Source organism: Gobius niger (genome assembly GCF_951799975.1).
Source record: "Gobius niger genome assembly, chromosome: 4".
NCBI lineage: Eukaryota > Metazoa > Chordata > Actinopteri > Gobiiformes > Gobiidae > Gobius > Gobius niger.
The window spans coordinates 9,531,729-9,552,661 of NC_136855.1; the positions used below are offsets into that span (position 1 = coordinate 9,531,729).

Genomic DNA, 20,933 nt, shown 5'->3' on the forward strand with positions numbered 1-20,933 from the left:
ACTGCCTTCAGTTAATCCGTTTACTGAGTTTCCTCTTTAACACTGACATGTGACTGAGCTGTGGTGACGACAACATGTATTTTGTCACTTTTATAAAGTTTGGCTTGGGCAGAATCTTATAAGATAAGAGATGATACTTTATTGATCTCACAGATGGAGAAATTGCCTTCGATGAGAGAGCATCCGGCAGCAGCACCCATTCAGTGCGCACCACTCTTTTTTTTTTTTTGGTGAAAGATGGTTGTGTCGCGGCCGCCATCTTCACTGTTTTGGTCACAGGAGGAGCACTGGTTGATGGGAAAATCCGTAGACGATGACCACGGCGGTGTATATATCTATATTTTTTTTCATTATTTTTATTATTGTGCACCTGTCAATCAACAGTGGTTGCGCATGAATCACTCGGGGGTGGGGCCGTGCTTATGGGATGGCACATATAGCTCCTAAGCGCCGGTAAGGGACCATCAGAGGTCCCTATGCTACAGTGGCTGAAATAGTTAGCATTGAGGCTTCTTTCCCTAACTACTTCCTAACTGACAGACAGATTCGGACGATACTTATAATGGCGGACGCTGACGCACATCCGGCTTGGCGTAAGACCTCTTACCAATTTACCGCTTTCTGACGGAGCCTATATTTCCATAGTAGCTGAGCCAGACTCAGAGTGAGCCTGGTTTATGAAACCGTAAAGACAACAAAATAAGCCAGACTCGGCCAAATAAGCCTAGCATGCAGAGTAAGCCAGCTTAATGAAACAGCCCTCAGGTGTGTTTTTCACAGCAGATTGTTCAGTAGGCAGTCATAGCTAGCGTTAGCATCATGCTCTCGCTGTTATTTATGTATTCATGGGCTGTTGAACTACATTGCTCCTCTCCATGCCTCGTACCTTTGAGTAAAAAAACAATGGGCACTTTGAAGGGAAATCGTCACTGACAGCGTCTTCTTCACTCATGCAAATATCCGTGATCTGCCTAAACACATGAAGTCTGTCCTTGCACTTGTGATTGTATTTACAGGTATTTATTTTTCTATTTGTATTTTGTATGAAATAAGACGGGTGATTGTAGACAATAAATATGTAACAAAGTATGTGATTTCACTTGAGACTTTACTTTCACATCAACCGTAACCTGACTAATAGCTTTAGCCCTCACTGAAGCCAGGGGAGGGCGGGGTACGTTGGTCATTTGTGGAGAGGCTGAAATAAGAAAAAAGGAGATGTGGATCAAACAACAATCTTCTTCAAAAAATACAATTAGCACATTCCCCTGCCACTGAAAAAATTTACAATAGGGTCCCATCTGTGGCCAGGAATAGCTGAAAAGGAGATCCTATATATAAATAAAACCATCATAAAAGACATCTCATATCTTTATCAATCTGCCCATCCACACACACGCATTTCAGATTACTTCCCTGATTCATATAGTTCGTGGTAAGCAACATTTTCATATATTCAAAGGGCTGAATTACACTGTGACCGCTCGTGCACAAGCCAAAACACTGGGAGTGATGAGCGATTGTATTCTTGTAACACGCAGCTTGTTTCCTCCCTGAACGAGAGCGGCCTCATGTTGGTTCATGCAAACGTCGGGGTCGCATTTGACTGAGGTTTCTTGTGCAAATGAAAGGGCATGACAGCGGAGCGGTCAGCGTCACGCTCGCACGGCAGCGGGGGAAACGCCCATTCCCTGAGGTTTGCATATCCTCTGTCCTCTGGTGTCGTTCGAAACACGCACAGCGGGCTGATCCCAGAGAGGGTCAAAGTGCCTGATTTTACTACATGAGTACAAGTGCAGATACTCTGACGTTGCTCCGATAAGTATGATCAGTCTGAACCTTCCTCACCCAAAGCCTTGAGTATGTCTGGTGTTAAAATCTGTGGTGCTCTTTCGTTTTCTCAGCTTTTTGGTCAGAAAACAGCTTATTGGGTGGGGAGTCTGATCTTTCTTTTGGTGGGTTTTGTGTTGACATAGACCTACATTTTCTGTGGGTCTTGAAAAAACAGTCAAAATCCTAAAAAAAAAAACTCAGTGGGGAGCTCTGTGATTTGAAAATGGCTGGCAGTCAATGAGTTAAACTTGTGCGTGCTTAAAGGCTATGTAACATTTCTAGTAAATAACTCATAGATGTTTAAGATGTTTAAGTTTTGTTTTGCTCCTTAAATTGAGCTGATCCTAAAGCTAAACCTTGAAAACATTCAGTGAATTCCGGCACCATTTCCCAATCAAGCCCTAACTTGTGCATTTCCTCCAGTTTAAAGCTAAAGTGATCTATTTGGTGAAGTTCTTGGCTTTCAAATGAGGAATGGCATGTCTGTATAGAGTGAAACTCGTGCAAGTGTTCTTTTGCTGCTGAAAGGCAACCCAAGTTCAGATGTAGTTTCTGAAAATGTATAAAAGCAACTTAAAATATAAATATATGCTAACATGAGTTAAAAACAAATGAGCTGCTTCACTCTCAGGTCTGAAAATATTGGATGAAGCAGTAACATTCATCACCAGTAGAGGGCACTGCCAGGCCACCTTAACCACTGGGCTTGCCTGTGCTGGAGCCCAGGAGCCTTCAGTAGTCAAGGGCCTATCAGAGTTCAATAATTAACAAAATTGTTGTTTTTTCTGTTGATCACTTTACAATTGCGGCGCAACCTCACTCTAGAGGGCCGAGCTAATGTCAAAGGGCCAGAACTGACCAAGTAGCCTGATAAAAAGCGATTTGTTTATGCATCTGTCAGTCACATCAGTGCAGCATCAGTTGACCAACCGCACAAACCGTATAATCCACTATGTCTCGCTGCAGAGAAAGTTCACGTCATCAGGTGTTTTGTTTGTATTTGCTGTTGTGGTGGATGGCGATGAAGAGAAGGGTTGGGGGGGCCATATTTCATGGTCAGCACAGGGGCCTATGGGCAGGTTAAGGTGGCCCTGGGCACTGCATGGCTATTATACAGCTTTAATTGTGAAGTAAATGAGCAGGGTTTCCCAACCAGCTGGTAAAGAAGTGAAAATAAAACAGTTTATGCATCTTAATCTTTCTATTGTAGTAAGATCTGAATGAGTTTGGTGGATTTAGAACACAAAACACGTGAATCAAAATAAGACATATGGCAATTTAAGAGACATTTTTGTTGCTTACTTTGTTAAAATTGTAGCTATGATAAACAACTTTTTTCCATAACAGGCATTATTATAACCTGCCTGTTGTCAATCATCTGAATCATTAAAAAAGACTTCTGATTTTACTCAAAGCTTCAACGCCTTAATATTGACTGATTATCATTTTTAAGAACGGCATAGACAAATCTCCTGAAAACAACTCTACAACAAAAACAACTGCTTGTTTTTTTTGTTTTTAAAAAAAAAATTTTTATTTAAGGTAGTGCAGACAAACAATACAAAAACAGTAGACAAGTCCACTGACGTGTAATAACCATAAATTCTATACAACAACAAAAAAAGGCACAAGTTAGAAGTGCTACCTTAAATTCTATTTACGTGTGTGTGTGTGTGTGTGTGTGTGTGTGTGTGTGTGTGTGTGTGTGTGTGTGCGTGCGTGCGTGCGTGCGTGCGTGCGTGCGTGCGTGCGTGCGTGTGTGTGTGCGTGTGTGTGTGTGTGTGTGCGTGTGTGTATGTGCGTGCGTGCGCGTGTGTGCATGTGTGTGCGTGCCTGTATGAAATGCTAAGTGCGACTTGGATATGTTTATAGGGGAAACACAAGAGAAGGAGAGTTTTGGCAGCATAGAAAGGAGCAGAAAAATACTACTACTAATAATGTTAGTAACAGTCATACAACTAGAATATAGAATAGTAAAATCAATCAAATAGAAGACATTTCTTTCCAGTTATACAATGCTTATAATTTTATTTTATTCATTTATTAATCATTTTTACTTATATAAGTTCAATACCCTTTTGAAGTGGATGTAAAACCAGGGGCTTAAACTCTGCTGCTGCCCGACCCTGGGGAGGCAGCTCGCAGAGCAAGGACTACTCCATCACCTCAGAGCAACCCACTGACAATATGAGGAGAGAGTCTGCTCACTTGATCGAAAAACAACTGCTTCTACCTTCAAAAATATCAATCTGTAATCGACTTAGAGAACTTCAGTACAACATTTTACTAAATGTGTATATATCACCACAAATGTACTGTAAATATACACCCGGGGATTCTCCTAACTGCCCAAAGTGTAAGACCATTCTTGGAACCAGATTCCACTGTCTTTGGGAGTGTGGAAAAATACATCAGTTTTGGAAGGCAGTATGCGGTGAGATTAGTGCAGTAACTCAGCGGTTTATACAGCCCAGTCCTATTATCCTCCACTCATAAGGACACAATACAGTTTCTACTCATGATGGGGCGGAAGGCTATTATGACTAATGGCTCGGTTCCACCTACCCTACTCTACTCTACCCTGCTCTACTTTGCCTGCATTTGAAATGTTTCCACCAGCCCACTTTACAGTTAACTGGTACTTTTTTTAGTACCTGCTTGGCCCTGGTACTAACCAGGCCAAGCAGGTACTGTTTCCAATGGATACAGTCAAAAGCAAAGCCATATCCATGGATACCGTATCAGATTCTACAGAATAATGGAAACACAACCAGGCCAAGTAGAGTAGGACCAAACCAAGTAGAGTAGAGAAGGGTAGGGCTGGTGGAAACGAGCCATAAATGGGTTGGGGATGAGCCACCCTCAATACAAATGTGGAGAGCCATGGTAGTAGATATTGTGATTTTGGAAAGGCTGAGATTCTGTATTAAAGGTCAATATGCAGCATTTGTATAAAAGTTTGGCAAAATGTTAGAATACATTAAAACTTAGAGTCGGATTGTCTGAAATACAACAACTTATGCACATTCTATTTTTTATTTTTGTGTTGATTTACTTGGATCTGCATGGAAAACATGTTTTGTATAAAATGTATATCTGTACTGTACTGTTAAAAACTGTTAAAAATGTTCAATAAAAAGAATGTAAAAAAAAAAAAAAAAAAGACTTCCTGAAGATAAAACCTTTGTGCATAATATCTATCACAGATGACAGACGCAGGCTCCGATAAAAAAAACTACTTTGTTTCCACCAACCCCTGTGACGTCATTGACAGATTTAAGCCTCATCTTAAGAGGGTTAATGTATCTTAATAGGGTTCTGAACCAAGCACATTTCCTACAGAAAGTAGATTATATATCAATCTATTTGTCTGTGTTCTGCGATGTGGAGTCATTATGCTCTAATATGTGGATGTAGCGCAGTTAGCTTTGATTAGCATGCGATTGTTTCAGTAAGAATCTGTAATGTCAAAAGATCCAGTGTCGCATTGATTGAACATCCTGTTTCGATGATGTGTGACCACAGCGCAAAGCCTTGTCCATCACTGAAATAAAAAGGAGAAGCAGCGTCTGAGTTGGTTAGTCGACTAGTCCAGGTAAAAGTGAGCCTGTTCATTGTATTCTGTACTACAGTTAGCAGGGGTGCCACTAGATGTTCTGGGTCCTAAGGCAGAACAAAGATTCCAGGCCCCCGTCATTTAAAAAAAAAAAAAAAACATTAACAAAAACATATATACCTTAAACTGCTCATGTACAGTAACTTACAATAAGGGGTGGGTGGTGGTCCTCTAGATTTTTATTTAACTGAACAGACTGCGTCTCCTGCCATTTGGTGCCTTTTAATTTTCATAAAATGCTACATTTTATTCATGCAAAAAAGGCCTAAAACATTAAACAACACATATTTCAGCACACAATGAAATAATGATGCCCCACATAAAGATTATAATCAACTTTTCTGCTAAATTCCCAATTTTTATTTATATTTTAACAAAACACTGCTTATCAATCTGCGTGGGTGGGGGCCCAGACCCCCAGGCCTCTGCTGCCTGTGCTCCGCCCATGCTACAAACTTCATTTCTGACTCTGAGGTGCGGCTTCACACTGGTCAGTGCCGACCATTCATATTTTGAATCATTGTATGAAGAAAAAAATCACACACACAAACTATTTCACTATATGAATAAATAATAGAGCCAGGTTAGAACTTTTCATTATTTTGATGACATATTAGGTGCAAAGATTTATTCTAACAAAAATTTTAACATATCTAAATATTCTATTGAACTAGTTCTTACTGGGACAAAAATCTGTGAAAACTCAGATTTGACCTTATTTTTTGGGGGGTTCAAAGCTCAGTATATTGGGTTAAGAATTAGATTGACAGAAAAAGTATGTTTTTTGTAATAAGACTGGTAAATTGGTTGGCCCCACGTGGCAGTTTTCATGTCAAGTGGCAATGTTTGAAGGACTGCTTTTTCATCAGCAGTACATTCTGTACAGTGCTGCATTGTGAGATTGACTCAAAGATCTCTGGTTTGCATGCGTCTCAGGGACATCCATTGAGCGGACTTGTTTTGAATGGGAAATACAGGTGAAACAGTCACATGATCAGTCACAGCAGGTTGAGGATAAGAATCCCTGGGGTGTGTCAGTACTGTAAGTGTTCCGACAGGGTTGTGGGTGTGGTCTTCAGTACATGTCTAGTCCAGCCAAGGCACATATTTTTCATTGGAAAAACTAATGAGGCACACTAACAGCAGAAAATGTTTAAAAAAAATGTAACTCTGTAGCCTATGTGCACAAAGTGTCTTGAATAGGAACACTGTCTAGTCTCATCAGCCACTGTCACCGCTGATATGGAAGAGTACTCTGCTGATCATGAGACAGCAGACTCACTAACAGCTCATTATTTGTGGATAATAATTAATTTGTTTTCAAAAAGTATTATTTTAGACCAACTACGTGAAATTGAATAATTTCCTAAGGCACACCAGACAGTATCTTACGACACATTAATAATAATAATAATAATAATAATAATAATAATAATAATAATAATAATAATAATAATAATAATGCATCAGTTTTATATAGCGCTTTTGTGGACACTGAAAGACGCTTTGCATTGCACTATTCGTTCACTCCATAACTATGGTTTTAAGCTACTATTGTAGCCACAGCTGGCCTGGGGTAGACTGACGGAAGCGAGGCAACCCGTCTGCGCCATCGGCCCCTCCGACCACCACCAACCACTCACTCACGCACCACATTCGCCAGGCTTCATGGTGTTCCCAAACGGTCTCCCATCTAAGTCCTGCCAGGCCCTTCCCTGCTTAGCTTCCAAAGTCACCAGTGTGCCGCGGTCTAGACCAGTGGCTCTCGCCTGGAAGGTAAGGATCACAGCCTCATTTTAAAGCAGTACTAAGTAACGTGTTTACCTTAATAAATCCTTTCCGTAGTCCCTGTGGGGGTAATACAAGTGTTTATGGGATGATTGGAGGGTCTTTCATCTCCCCCTGGTGTCTCTGGCCAGAAAACCATGTTTGCAACTTGACTGCCACCGGTGCGGAGAAAGCAATACACACTAATGGAATCACGAAGAAGAAGCTAACATGCTAACGGGCAAAGCTAACTGTGGGCTAACGTCACTTTAAACAGTATTTACAGCCAAGTTTGAGTGAAAAAAAATATTTCCATTGTATAATTTGATGCACAGTAACCCTCTCTCCCTTCGCCTTTCCTGTCAGCGTAGTATTTACTCTCCAAGACAATTAATACGTTAAAAAATCGTAACTTGCTACTACACCTGCAGTTGCGCTTATGGCCTCTAGGGGGAAGAGTTACTTAGTACTGCTTTAAGGCATGAGTCAAGAGAACCATAAGGAAATGTTGATGCCAGAGTACGAAGATTTTTCTATTTTCAAATTCTGGTGAAAAAAGTGTTCTTTCATTTATTTATTTTACTTGTCAATTAGACTAACTCAGTTTCTCTCGGTCAAATTGTGTTCTCAAACAAGGAACTAGATTCATCGATAGCTTAAATTAAGTTGAATTCTTAAAGTCTAGCCTTGAGATATATGCTGCACCATGGCCCTTGAATCTCAGGTGAGATCATGTAAGTCCCATGGTTTTATGTGCAATAGTATAAGCACTAAACAAAATATAGTCTTGGTCAAAAAAATGACTTTCCTACCTCAAAAATATTGTTTTTCTCTATAGAATCTGCATGACTTGGCAAAAGGTTAAAGATGAAAAATGAGCTGCCTCAACCTTCACACTGGCACCACTGCATTTCTAGAGACCTTTGCCTTCGGTGCGCAACAGTAGATTCTTTTAAGCTCAGAGGATTATATCGAATTATCACCGAAACAATATGACACAAAAAAATGGTGTACTGAAAATCCGTAAGAGACATAAAAACACATTTAAGGGGGACAATTAGCATTCTCATTTTTAGTTTTAAGTTTCGTTTGTATACCAACCACATTTACTATATTTTCTCGGGGCTGTTGTAGCAGTGAAGACAATGGCGCTCTCTTCCCTAAATGCCTCTTTTTTTATTTTGAATGAGCTGTCATTTGACTTGGCAGGGTGCAGAATCTGGGGCGTGAACAAGAGTCTGTGATGCATTAAGACCGAGTGCTTCACTGTGAGTGAGCTGACACACTGACAACACACAGGAGAGGAACAGGTTCTCAAACAGCGGTAAGTCACTCGAGGATGGCTTGGGTCGAGAAATTCGGGAACTCCAAAAAAAAAAAGAGGAGAATTTCGAGCTCTGGGCTGTTTGGGTTTGAGTGTCTTGAGATTTGCAGAATTCAAAATCGAATAAGAACGGCTTTGGTTGTGGTATAATCTGGGGTTTGTGGTTGCTTAGACTTGATTTCAGTCACAATTGTTTAGAGTTGGTTCACACATTTACGATAGGCATAATTATTGAAATTGGTTGCAGTGCTTTCAGAGCCGTGGGAAGATATTTTAGTTAGGGGGCGCTGAGGGACAAAATTTACCCCCAAAATACTTTTTCTGTGCATAAATCCTATTTATTAACCTCTTAACTCCCGCCTGAACCGAGAGCATTTTCTCCAGTTCAGCTTTACCCAAATCCTGTAGGCCAGTGTAACGCCTCATTTGAAAGACCTACAAAACGAAATTGATCTTTATCCTCACATCAGATTTTTTTTCATCACTGTTTTTGTTGGGCAGTCATATCATTTTTGTCAAATTTTCGTGACTTTTTTCTCACTTTTTCGTCAAATTATTCGCATTTTTTGTCAAATTCTTATCACTTTTTCGTCCATTTTTTCTCCATTTTTCGTCAAATTTTTCTCACTTTTTTGTCAATTTTTTTGTGCCATTTTTGTCATTTTTTGTACATTTTTTGTCACTTTTTCGTCAATGTTTTCTCACTTTTGTCACATTTCCTTCATTATTTTCATCTCATTTTATTGCTATTTTCACACCTTTTTCCCCAGAAGCTTTTGGACTGGGGTAAAGCCAAACTGGAGAAAATGTGCTCGGTTCAGGTGGGAGTTAAGAGGTTAATATTGCCTGCAGTTCACAAACTATCCACCAGGGGGTGCTGCAGCGCCCTCAGCACCCTGGGTTCCCACGGCCTTGAGTGCTTTTCTTTACTGATGAAAGTAATTTGTATCAAAACAGGGAGTTCGGCCTCCCGACGGCCCTGTGTACAAAACTGTTCCTCAGTCGACTGGAACTGACCCGTAGATACCACGGTCTCCTCCCTGAAGGCACAACCTCGAAGAGACTGTGCGAAGGGTCCCTGGTGATTCTGACGGCTTTGCGGGTGAGACGGGTCGAGTACGTGTCCTTAATAGAGGGGAGAGGGGCTCCGCAGATCTTCTCCACTCAGATTTAATCTCTTAATCCATCTCCTTTTCCCGGTGTGGTCTTTGGTTTTCACAGATTAAATGTAATGGTTTTTTTTATAAACTATGTAGTAGTAGTACTTGTTTTAAGAACCTTTGTCTACAATGAAAAACTCCTGCACGACTGGGAGTGTGCGCCAACACAAAGATTATACTTTGTTAATGACGTCATGAATGTTTGTCTGTAGTACTGACTCTATAAGTGTGAGATCATATGTTTGTGAAGGCTCTCATTCATCCAGGGAGTGTCCATCATAGAGAAGCTAAATCATAAACTGGACTGGGTTTTGGTTTAGTTGAGGACTTTTCGCTTCTAGTCACAGAAGCTTCTTCTTACAGCTCTAGTTTGGGTAAAAGTGTCTTTTTTTCTGACCAGAAGAGTATAATTCTGTCCATTTTTGTGCACCTGGATACTGTGATGACCACATTTCGTCAAACTGGGAACAGGGCTTGTCATGACTGACTCATAGTTGCCCAATGACGTCCCCCTTTCAGAGAAACAAGGCAGTGTATAAAGTTTGCCTGACTTGTTTGTCCTGTTGCACCGCTCCAACATCTTCATATCAAGTGCAGACATTGATGATAAGACCGTAAAGGTTTGATGAAATCTTGAAGTTAACGCTGGTCTTAAAGGCTAAACCAGGTTATTGTCAAGGCTTCAAAATTGGAAGAGTCATTTAAAAAACATTTACTGTGCAGAGGTTTGGGGCGACAGATACAAAACTATTCTAAATCCAGTGGTCAGATACACTATGACACTATGATTTGGGTATTTAACTCAAACCATTTTGGATTTAAGGCACACACATTGAGTAAACACAAACATTACACTAAATATATCAGTCAGTTAAAAAAAAACCCGCTGAGGCCACAATTCCTGTCGAACAATAACACAGAGATTCACGGCTATTTGCGATGAACAAAAATGAGATCATAGTTCATATATATTTAACAAAAGGGGGGAAAAAAGGACCTGTTTTACGATTGAATAATGAACCACTTGAAACATGATCTGCGGTGCATCAGCGCCAGTGTTTGAGAAAATGCGTCTGAGACAGTTTGCAGAAGAGACATTGTTTTGTTTGTTCTGGGGAAGTGAATTTGAGACATTGATTTGCTTTTGTGATTTCAGGTTTGTTTGCGGCGCCACCTCCACCATGAGGTCAGTATGCATTTCATATTTGCACTCTTACCATTGTCTAATTCTGCGGTTCCCAACCTGGAGGGGCAGTGATCCCACAACTGGTGTAGTTTAGGGACCCACCTTCCGCCTATAAAGACAAGCCACGCCCCCAAATTCTGGGGATACTGTAGGAGAGTGGGGGAAGTTGAGCACACTTTTTGCTTTGGTGGTTTCGAGATCGGGTGAGGAGCTCAGTTACCCGGGAGGAGCTCGGAGTAGAGTTGCTGCTCCTTCACATCGAAAGGAGCCAGCTGAGGTGGCTAGGGCATCTGTTCCGGATGCCTCCTGGTGGGACTATGTCTCTGTGGCCTGGTGTCGCCTCGGGGTCCCCCCAGAACAGCTGGAGGAGGTGTGTGTGGATCGGGAAGTCTGGGCATCTCTGCTGAGACTTCTGCCTCTGCGACCCGGCCCAGGATAAAGCGGAGGAAAATGGAAGCCATACATTTTGGGATGTTTTCTATTTGTTTGCATTTTCAAAAACTGTCTGGAATATTTGGTTTTAAATATGTTGGTCTTCAAACAAAAGTTGTCTTGTGGCTCATTGTATCCCAGGAGCGGTTTGAATTGAATTGTTGATAAAAATCAAATAATTGTATGTAATATTTAATTTTAGTACCACCAATGAACAATGCAAAAATGTAACTATAGAATTGTACTTTTCAATTTTCTGTAGTTTGTTACTCATTGTTTCTTATGAACCAGAGTCGGCTCAATTTACCCCAATGTCCCTGAGTCCATATACCCCCAGTTTTGTTTATTTAAGGGGAAACCTGCCTAAACTATTATTCTCCTTTTATACCTAACAAAATCAGCAACTAACATCAGAAAAAAAATACCTAAATGAATCTGTTTCTTTGTGATCGTTTTTGTGATCAGGCCAAAAATTCATTTGGAGTCGTGAAAAAAGATGAACTCATCATCTTACATAAAAATACAAATGTTTAATTTTCAAAATATCATATATAGTTCAGCTTACCCACTGGCTCAACTTATTGTTTTAGCGGGTCGCTACACTGGTGTCTTGATCACATTTCTGCTGCATGGAGTTTTCCCTACGCTCTTGAACTCTAGAGCAGCATTGATATATTTTCTCTCTCGTGGACATGGACAGTGTTTAACTCACAGTGGGAGAAGCAAACGCTTTATAACAGACGCAAGGCGATGTTAATGTAAGAAGAGAGCGAAGAGGAAGCGCTCGTTGTAGTCAGCACTGCTTGTAGCACACGCCCTGCCGACCCCTTTTTCTCTAAGCGACGCCCTCAGGTCCGAACCAGGACCGTAGTTAATGTGAGCCGGGGCTTAGCCTGTTGCTCCAAACACAGGCGGACGATGGCATGACCACCCGGAAGAACAAAGACCAGAGGCAGAGCGAAGAATGGCCAGGATTTTTAGACATTTTACGTTTTACAAAAAATAGTATATACAAAAAAAAGAGTTATATATTTCTGTAGTAGTATTGTCAGAGTTCATGCAAATTAACCATGTGCGCTTCAGTTTCTTTCATAAGTGGAAACAAAACTACGCAAAGATGCCTTAAAGAGGGGGTATTATGCTTTTTTCAGTCACATAGCACCAGTCTATATCACACTACAATGAAGACGAAACCTTCTGTTGGTCTGTAAATGCAGTAAATTAGAATAACTGCCTTGTATAAAATTGCTCTCTCAAAATAGCTGTAGTGAATGTCTTGAAATAGGCCTCTGTCTCTTTAAGAACCTCTGACCCTTTCCGACACGCCCCCTCCACACACTGTCTGTGGCATCAGTGGGGAGGGGGCTCTGCTGAGGAGCAGTGGTTGGTTACTCGGCTGGTGATGAAAGCTCGGAGGCGTCTCCAGGAGGTGGGGGCGTTCCTAGGAGGACTCAGGCAAAGCTATCCCTAAAATGGCCGCCATCAGAGTTTTTACAGATTACTCAAAAATACGTGAATGTGCCAAGGCAACACTTCAGGCATGTCTTTAATGAGGAAATGACATAATAACATGATGTAAAGCTTAATATAATACCCCCCCTTTAACTTAATATTATTACAATAATATTTAAACAGTGAGACGTTGTCCACTGGTAAATGACTTTTCTCTGTCCTGTTCAACCTGCGCCTCTGCTGCTGCTGAGTGGCATGTTGTGCATTCGGTGAGAGAGAAAGAGAGGGAGAGATACCGGTACTATGCAAATGAGTGATGCGTGTCTTTGCCCAGTTTATCACGAAGACTACACCACAGATGAAAACAATGTCCTCCAAAATCCACCAGTTGTGAACTGCTGCCCTAGAACTTTTGCAAATCAAAGACTGAAGTAATCAAAACACTGTGAAAAGTTATCTAGTCATAATAACATTTTCTTGAATATGTAAGTTTGCCCCTGATTTAAGCAGCTAACTTTTTTTTTACACTTAATTGAACTCATTATTTCAAGTAAATTAAGCTTTTCTTGTGTATGTGATGTGATGACTTTTCACTGTTATGCCGATGACAGTCAAATCTACCTGCCTTTAAAGAAGGGTGACCCACATGCTGCTAGGCCCCTTTTCGATTGCATCAGTGATATCAAAGCGTGGATGGCCCTTAACTTTTTATGCCTAAATCAGGACAAAACTGAAGTCATGGTTTTTGACCCTAGTGGCCCTAATTGCACCCCTCCTGACCTTGGCTTTTTGTCTGATTTCGTCAAGCCGGTTGTTTCCAATTTGGGCGTAAGAGTGGATCCCGAACTCAAATTTGAGAAACAAATCAACGCTGTCGTTAAGTCCAGTTTTTTCCACTTGAGAAAACTGGCGAAATTGAAGTCCATTTTATCAAGGCAGCATTTTGAGACTGTAATACATGCCTTTGTAACGACCAGGTTGGATTATTGTAACGGCCTTTATGCTGGTGTGAGCCAGAGGGCGCTCTCTCGACTGCAGCTTGTTCAGAACGCTGCAGCTCGGCTTTTAACAGGGACACGGAAACATGACCATATCTCACCGGTTTTAGCTTCTCTCCATTGGCTCCCAGTCAGATTTAGAGTTGATTTCAAAATTCTTCTCTTTACTTTTAAAAGTCTGAATGGCCTCGCCCCCACCTATCTGTCTGACCTGATTCAGCCTTACGCTCCCTCTCGTGCTCTCAGGTCAGCGGATCAGCTGCAACTGCTTGTCCCAAAAACCAAGCGCAAACTTCGGGGAGATCGGGCCTTCTCTGTTGCCGGCCCGCGGCTGTGGAACCAGCTGCCATTAGAGATTAGACAGGCCCAGTCCCTTCCTGTTTTTAAATCTCTCCTAAAAACGCACCTTTTTTCTCTGGCGTTTAATGCAAATTGAGATTGCTGCTGTTGTTGTACTTCTTACCTCATATTTTTTTTACTGTAAATATTTGCATCTGTTTCTGTGTGCGGCACTTTGGCCAACTGTACAGTTTTTAAAGTGCTTTATAAATAAAGTTGGTATGGTATGGTATGAGATCTATTTGCAAGAACTGTAGATGTAAATTATTAAAAAATAAGTTTGCCTCTTCCAGGAAACTGTTTCTTAGAGGAAAATTATGTGCCGTCGTCGCCATGTGCTGCTTTGTGTTTTTCTTCACCGGCTTCAAATCCATGTACTTCAGGTACGTACCATTTAACCGGGATTCTCCTGGACATTTTTTTTGTTTTTGACATATTGGATTTTTACAAACGAACTGAAAACGTCTTGTCTTTTCGGGAGAAGAGAGCTGGAGGTTGTGGGGGCAGGAGACTGGTTCACAGAGGAGCAGATGACGGAGCAGATGACGGAGCAGCCCATGGATCCCAAGCGGAGGAGAGTGGACGCACTCAACGTGAGCCGCATGGACGCCAGCCTCAACTATTCGTGAGTAGCCGGAAAAGCCATATTCTGCTAAAATTACCTTTAGTGCGATGAGGACATTTTCTTTGAATACACGCAGGAAGATAAAGTTGTGTTTTTCTGCAGTTTTCATGTGTGCATGTCGCTACAATGGACATATTCAGACTCGTTCTTTCACTACTGTATTCTTGCAGAGCTCGGACGGACATGGGGACGCAGACCCCCTGGAAGGCCCCCATCATGTGGGAGGGGATGTTCGATGGAGAGGTTTACGACAAGGCCCACAGAGAGGCCAACTCCTCCGTGGCGCTCACCGTGTTCGCGATCGGCAGGTACGGCTCAAACTATAACCACAACGAATGTGTTCTTACTTCATTCCACAAAGGCAACACCTGAGAAAGGATCTGCCTCACTGTGAATATATGATCAGCAACATTAGAAAAGAGCTTAGCTTCTGAATGGATTGTTTTTTCCCTGGTGGCGCGGGCATATTCACAGACAGCATTACATAAACAGTACATAAACATTACAATGAAAGAAAATCTGTTCTTTGCCATGTGAAGAGGTAGAATTTCCAACACTCTTTCTAGACAAAAATACTGTACAAATGGGACCATAGAACTCTCCCTCTTCTAATGCTTGTACAAGTTTTTTTCAACCTGGATAGACTCAGAGACAATGATGAGGTTAGGCATGTCTTGGCCCGGAGCCTGATGAGGTTAGGCATGTCTTCGTCCGGAGCCTGGACACTGGTGGTGGTATGGAAGACCAGTGACAGATGTAGCAGGGTGAAGCTGTGGATAGAAGAGGCGGTGAAGAGGTGGGTCACAGCACAGCTGGGAAGCGGACAAGCCATGAACGTTAGGGGATCAGACGTGGAACCGAGGGCAATAATTGGCGGCCTTAAAAGTGTAGTTCTGCGCTGATAGGCTGCCAGGTTGAATTCACCCCTATAGGCTTCATTCTAACTTTTTTTTTAGAAAATAATTTTGTCATATGCAATATTCAAGAGGGGATACAGTGTAAATGAATGTGACAAATCAGGCTGACAAACTGCTGACTGACAGTGAGAGGCAGATGAATGAGGTGGAATGAGGAAGCAGACTTTCATCCAGACACTTAAAGTTCTGTACAGTATAAACAAGGCTGGTAAAAAATACCGTTGATGCTCTGTCACCTCGTAAACTCAGCTGTAAGGTCGTGAACAATTATCTTGTCAGCAGGTTGCAATAATGCAATGCGCCAATTTTGCCCAATTATGTTTTGCTGGCATTATTTTTATTTTTTTAAGTATATACAGTATTAAAAAGAACCAGTCTTTTGAAAGGATCCCAAAGACTTGGCTCCCAGTAAAGAGCCGTAAATCGCATGACTATTTCCTTCACCTCTCCGTCTCTTGCTAAGCTTAAACCTTTCATCGCGAAGTAAAAACACTCGCCATAACTTCACTAAAGCCGCAGTTCCACATAACATGGTTGTGTCCCGCACACCTCCATCCATGTACTCGCCTTGTCATGTATCTACTCTACCCTGTACAGGCTAGAGTTTCTACTACACATAAGGATCACAACTGTGTGGGTGGCGCTGCCACAGATGTGCATGCTGGAATGTACATTACTGAAAGGACAACAGAACAGCATCAAAGGTTTTGTGAGAACAACGTGAACAAATGCTGCTTTTGTTGGTGTTTATGGCATTCTTTAGAGGTCCATCCATCCATCCATCCATCCATCCATCCATCCATCCATCCATCCATCCATCCATGCATCCATCCATCCATCCATTTTCTTCCACCTTTTTCGTTTCCGGGTCGTGAGGGCAGCTGTTGGAGCTGCCCAAAACACATTGCACCGGCCCTCATGGCTCCTCTGGCAGGTGGTGGGTCCACGGAAGGACGGCCTCATCATTCTAACCGGGCCTGTTTGTCTCTCATAAGGGGCTTCTGAACCACTCTTTGTCTGACCTGTCACCTAGGACCTGTTTGCCATGGGAGACCCTACCAGGGACACAAAGTCCCCGACAACAGAGCTAGGTTAATTTGGGTGCTCAAACCCCTCCACCAGGTTAAGGTGGCGGCTCCAGGAGGGGTTCTTTAGAGCTGCCAAGGCAAATACTAGAGGAAAGAAGCTGCTAAAAGATGAACTATGAAGGGAAGCAACATGTTAATGTTATGCTAACACCAGCTAAACTTGTGCTAACAGCGGCTAAATGTTATCATCGGCAAATTCCCCTTTTTCAACGGCCGTATGATGTTGTGAAATATTAAATCTGTATGACTTGCATGTCCCCTTATGAGAGACCAACAGGCCCGGTTTGAATCGTGAGGCTGTCCTGGACCCACCACCTGCAGGAGGAGGAAGAAAATGGATGGATGGATGGATGGATGGATGGATGGATGGATGGATGGATGGATGGATGGATGGATGGATGGATGGATGGATGGATGGATGGATGGATGGATGGATGACTTGCATGTTAATATGTTGTTTGCCAATCTCGGTTCAGGTCGGTCCCAAAACTTGTGCCTGGTCATCCCAGTGGAGACGTTCCCAAACCGGGTAGACCAGGCACTGGGCTGGGTAGGGCCTGCCAGTGGAAACATCCCATAAAGCTACAAGGGCCACCAGTCAACTTGATCATTTTCATTTTTAATCTTTATTGAAAGAATCAGCAAGTGAAACTACTGGTAATTTTGTTTCAGCTGTTATAGATCAATATTGCATTTTCTAACCTACAAAGTGTAAGACTGTGACGAAGGTGTGTTTGAGATTATTACAAAATACCCGCTAAAAGCATAATACCTACTCTTTAATAAGAGACCCACGATGGAGAAAGGTTTGGACATCCCCGCCTTACTTGACCAAACAGAACATTTGACTGAAACTCCGATTAGCCGTTTTCTCATCCTTTTTTTCCCATTTTGGTTGCAGGTACCTGGAGGCCTACCTGAAAGCCTTCATGATCTCTGCAGAGAAGCACTTCATGATTGGTTTACCCGTGACGTACTACATCTTCACGGACACTCCTGAAAAAGTGCCCGACTTCAAACTGGGCCCCGAACGCAGCGTGAAAGTCCTGTACACGGCGCGTCACTCCCGGTGGCAGGACATTTCAATGATGCGGATGAAAACCATCTCCAGGATCATCGAATCTGAGATCAGCTACCGGTTCCCGTACGTCTACTGCATGGACGTGGACAGCGTTTTCGAAGGCCGGTTCGGATCAGAGGCCCTGGGCGAGTCCGTCGCACTTTTGCACACGTATTACTATAAGTATTCCAAAGAAGCATTCAGCTACGACAGAAATCCAAAGTCCAAGGCCTACATGGAGACGGGCGACTACTACTACCACGCGGCAGTGTTTGGGGGAACATGGAGAAACGTCAAAGCGCTGGTGGACTCGTGCTACGACGGAATCATAGAGGACAAGAAAAACAACGTGGAGGCTTTGTGGCACGACGAGAGCCATTTGAACAAGTACTTTTGGCTCCATAAACCATCCAAGGTGCTGTCGCCGGAGTATTACTGGGACGCCATCGTATTAAAAAGCAGACCCGAGATCAAAATAGCGCGGATGATTTGGGCCAAGAAACGCTACGATGTGCTGCGGATGTAGATATAGGTGCAGTTAGACTTTAAAGGCTTGAGAGCCTTTGAAGTTGACGTTGTGGCACATGAAGTTGGAATACTCTTATGCAGTAGAGAGTCTAGTTTTCTGGATGCAAACATCTGATTCTAACGACTGTGACTTTTGAGATGTTTAGAACATTTTCTTCCTTAAAGGAATAGGCCACTGTTGTACATACTGAAATATGTTCTTACCTGAGCTTAGACGAGTTGATATGCACCTGTCTGGTCTTTCTCCTGTGGAAGAGCGTGGCAGCTTGGAGCTATAGGAATATGCTAGCCAAATGCTAACAACATCTTTGGTCGAGCGCACTCACAAAGACCAGACAGGTATGCATAAACTTGTCTAAGCTCAGGTAACAACATATTTCAGTATGTAAAAACAGTGGCCTGTTCCTTTAACATCTAAAATAGACCGAACTCACCCTGGGGTGGCGCTTGGTTTTGCTGGGGTGGCATGAGGACCAGGGTTTTGAAGGACTTTTTTATGACTTTTTTGTTTAATGAAGCACAGTGTGAAGTCTGGGGGATACCAAATTTCAGGTTATATTGCAGCATTAGGTCTAATTTAAATAATTTGGCGTTATGTGCTGAATTAAAAAAAAAAACAATTAGGCAAAAGCAACACAACAACGTTTGAAATAAATGCCACTTAATATTTCTGAGGTAAAATCTCCACTGGACCAAACAACCAAAGATTCAAGCAGGGCAATAACTAACTAATGCTAACAGTATAACAATATGGGTTGGCATTAGCATTAATATATCATTGTGTCTACTTATCATTAATATTCATTTGAAGTCTGCTGACGATTTTGCGGGTCCTCTGAGTGGTGTGGCCCCTGGGGCGGCCTGGGCCATTTCCTCTCTACGAGACAGAAGTGGCCAAACATACATGTGCCGACATTACGAAACTTTAGGGCCCAGTTTCTCATAAATAGGTTTAATACCTGCGGGATTGATTGAATGTTTAATCTCAAAAAACAAGACATTATATTTCCTCACTAATGACTATCTTATTCAAAAACTGTATAATCTGTAACTAATATATCAAAAAAATATAACTATACATTTAAACCTGTCTCATTATTTAGATTTTGTCGCTAAAGATAGATTACATTTTGGCCATTTATATTTATTAACTGTCTTACTTTGATATGAAAACGTACAATAATAGAAAACTTGCAGGACAAGTTCCAAAGTATGTCTGAATGACTTTCTTCTTCTTTTTTCCATTTTGACCTGCCTACCTCGCCTTAAAGGAGCTCTTTTTCATCGTTTTTGGTTGACATCATTGGAGGGCTGTTGCCTGAAAGCACCGGTTACCACCCATAGAGTTTGTAGTTAATTCACATCATTGTATTTTTCTTGTGTATATAGTACATGTGTCTTCAAAGAAATGGGTAAAGTGACCAGCAAAAGGTTCTTTTGAACAAAATGCACTATTTACTTCCCCTTATGTGTATGCACAATAAGAAATGAAACGTGAAAGGGAAATGTTTCATTCCAGCTTCATGGGCAAAACATTTAAACTGAGAATAACCTGTTTGAAACGGGACAAAGGTAACATGGACGTGCAAAGTCATGACCAATGTATGAAGGATTTAGTTTGTGACGGTGATGACGCTCCCTTGTGTGTGAAGGAATTAAAGAAGTTGTTTAATGCTATTTACGTTACTGCAACCAGTACAGCCTGTTTTCAGACTTTAGTGACTCATTCTGTTAGTCGAATGATCTCCTTAATCATTATGTTGTAAAGCCCGCCCTAACCAAGTGCATTTTCTCCAGTTCAGCTTCATCCGCATCTAAAAGGTTACTGCCTATAGGTCAGTGAAATGCCTCACTTTAAACTGATATTTTTCCTTGTCTTCATGTAGTCACTGTTTTGACATTTCTTTTCATTTCTTTTTTGTCACATTTTTGTCACTTTTTTGACACATTTTTTTTTCCAAAGAAGCTTTTAGATTTAGGTAAAGCTAAAATGGACGAAATGTGCTCGGTCTCTGTCTTTGTTTTTAGATGCATGTGGCTACTTCTTTTGTACTTTGATGGTGATGGCACCCCCTAGTGTTAAGGTGGTGCATGGCTCAATGGTTGTGTGTGTGTTGCCACTAAACTGTGACAGTAGATATATGAAGTTTTCCACTGCGCTTTGTTAGTTTTAAAAACCTGTCCAGTATTATACATGTATTTATTTATTTAATTTAAGAGAAAGGGGGAACAATACATATTAATGAACATTAAAAAAAAAAAAGTAAATATGCCAGATTATAGCCCTAGGCTAATTTCCATCTGCAGACTCCCTGGCAGGTTGATATCACAAAGACACAGAGGCACAAACACTATATACATAGACTATGTACACAAAAGCAGCACAGACATTTACATACAGAACAGGATAAAGACATGTACAGAGACAACTGAACACAGACAGCGGAACAATGACAGTGGGAAAGAACCAAATTCATATGTATTGCACATCCTCCCATTACAGAGCCTCTTTGAATTTGAGAAACACACGGCCACTATTGCACCGATCTCTATTGCACTGATCTCTATTGCACTGATCTTTATTGCACCGATCTCTATCGCACCGATC

The 20,933-nt window shown here is 41.7% G+C and overlaps 1 protein-coding gene across 1 annotated transcript; it reads left to right on the forward strand.

Annotated features, from left to right (window-relative positions):
• Positions 1-14,440: 14,440 nt before the first annotated feature.
• LOC306962339 (N-acetyllactosaminide alpha-1,3-galactosyltransferase-like) lies at positions 14,441-18,323 on the forward strand (the record flags this gene model as incomplete). The annotated part of the gene is made up of 4 exons (XM_079555458.1): positions 14,441-14,490; positions 14,592-14,732; positions 14,903-15,040; positions 17,639-18,323. 4 exons carry the CDS (start codon positions 14,441-14,443, stop codon positions 18,321-18,323), a joined length of 1,014 nt encoding a protein of 337 aa, XP_079411584.1.
• Between the last annotated feature and the right edge of the window lie 2,610 nt (positions 18,324-20,933).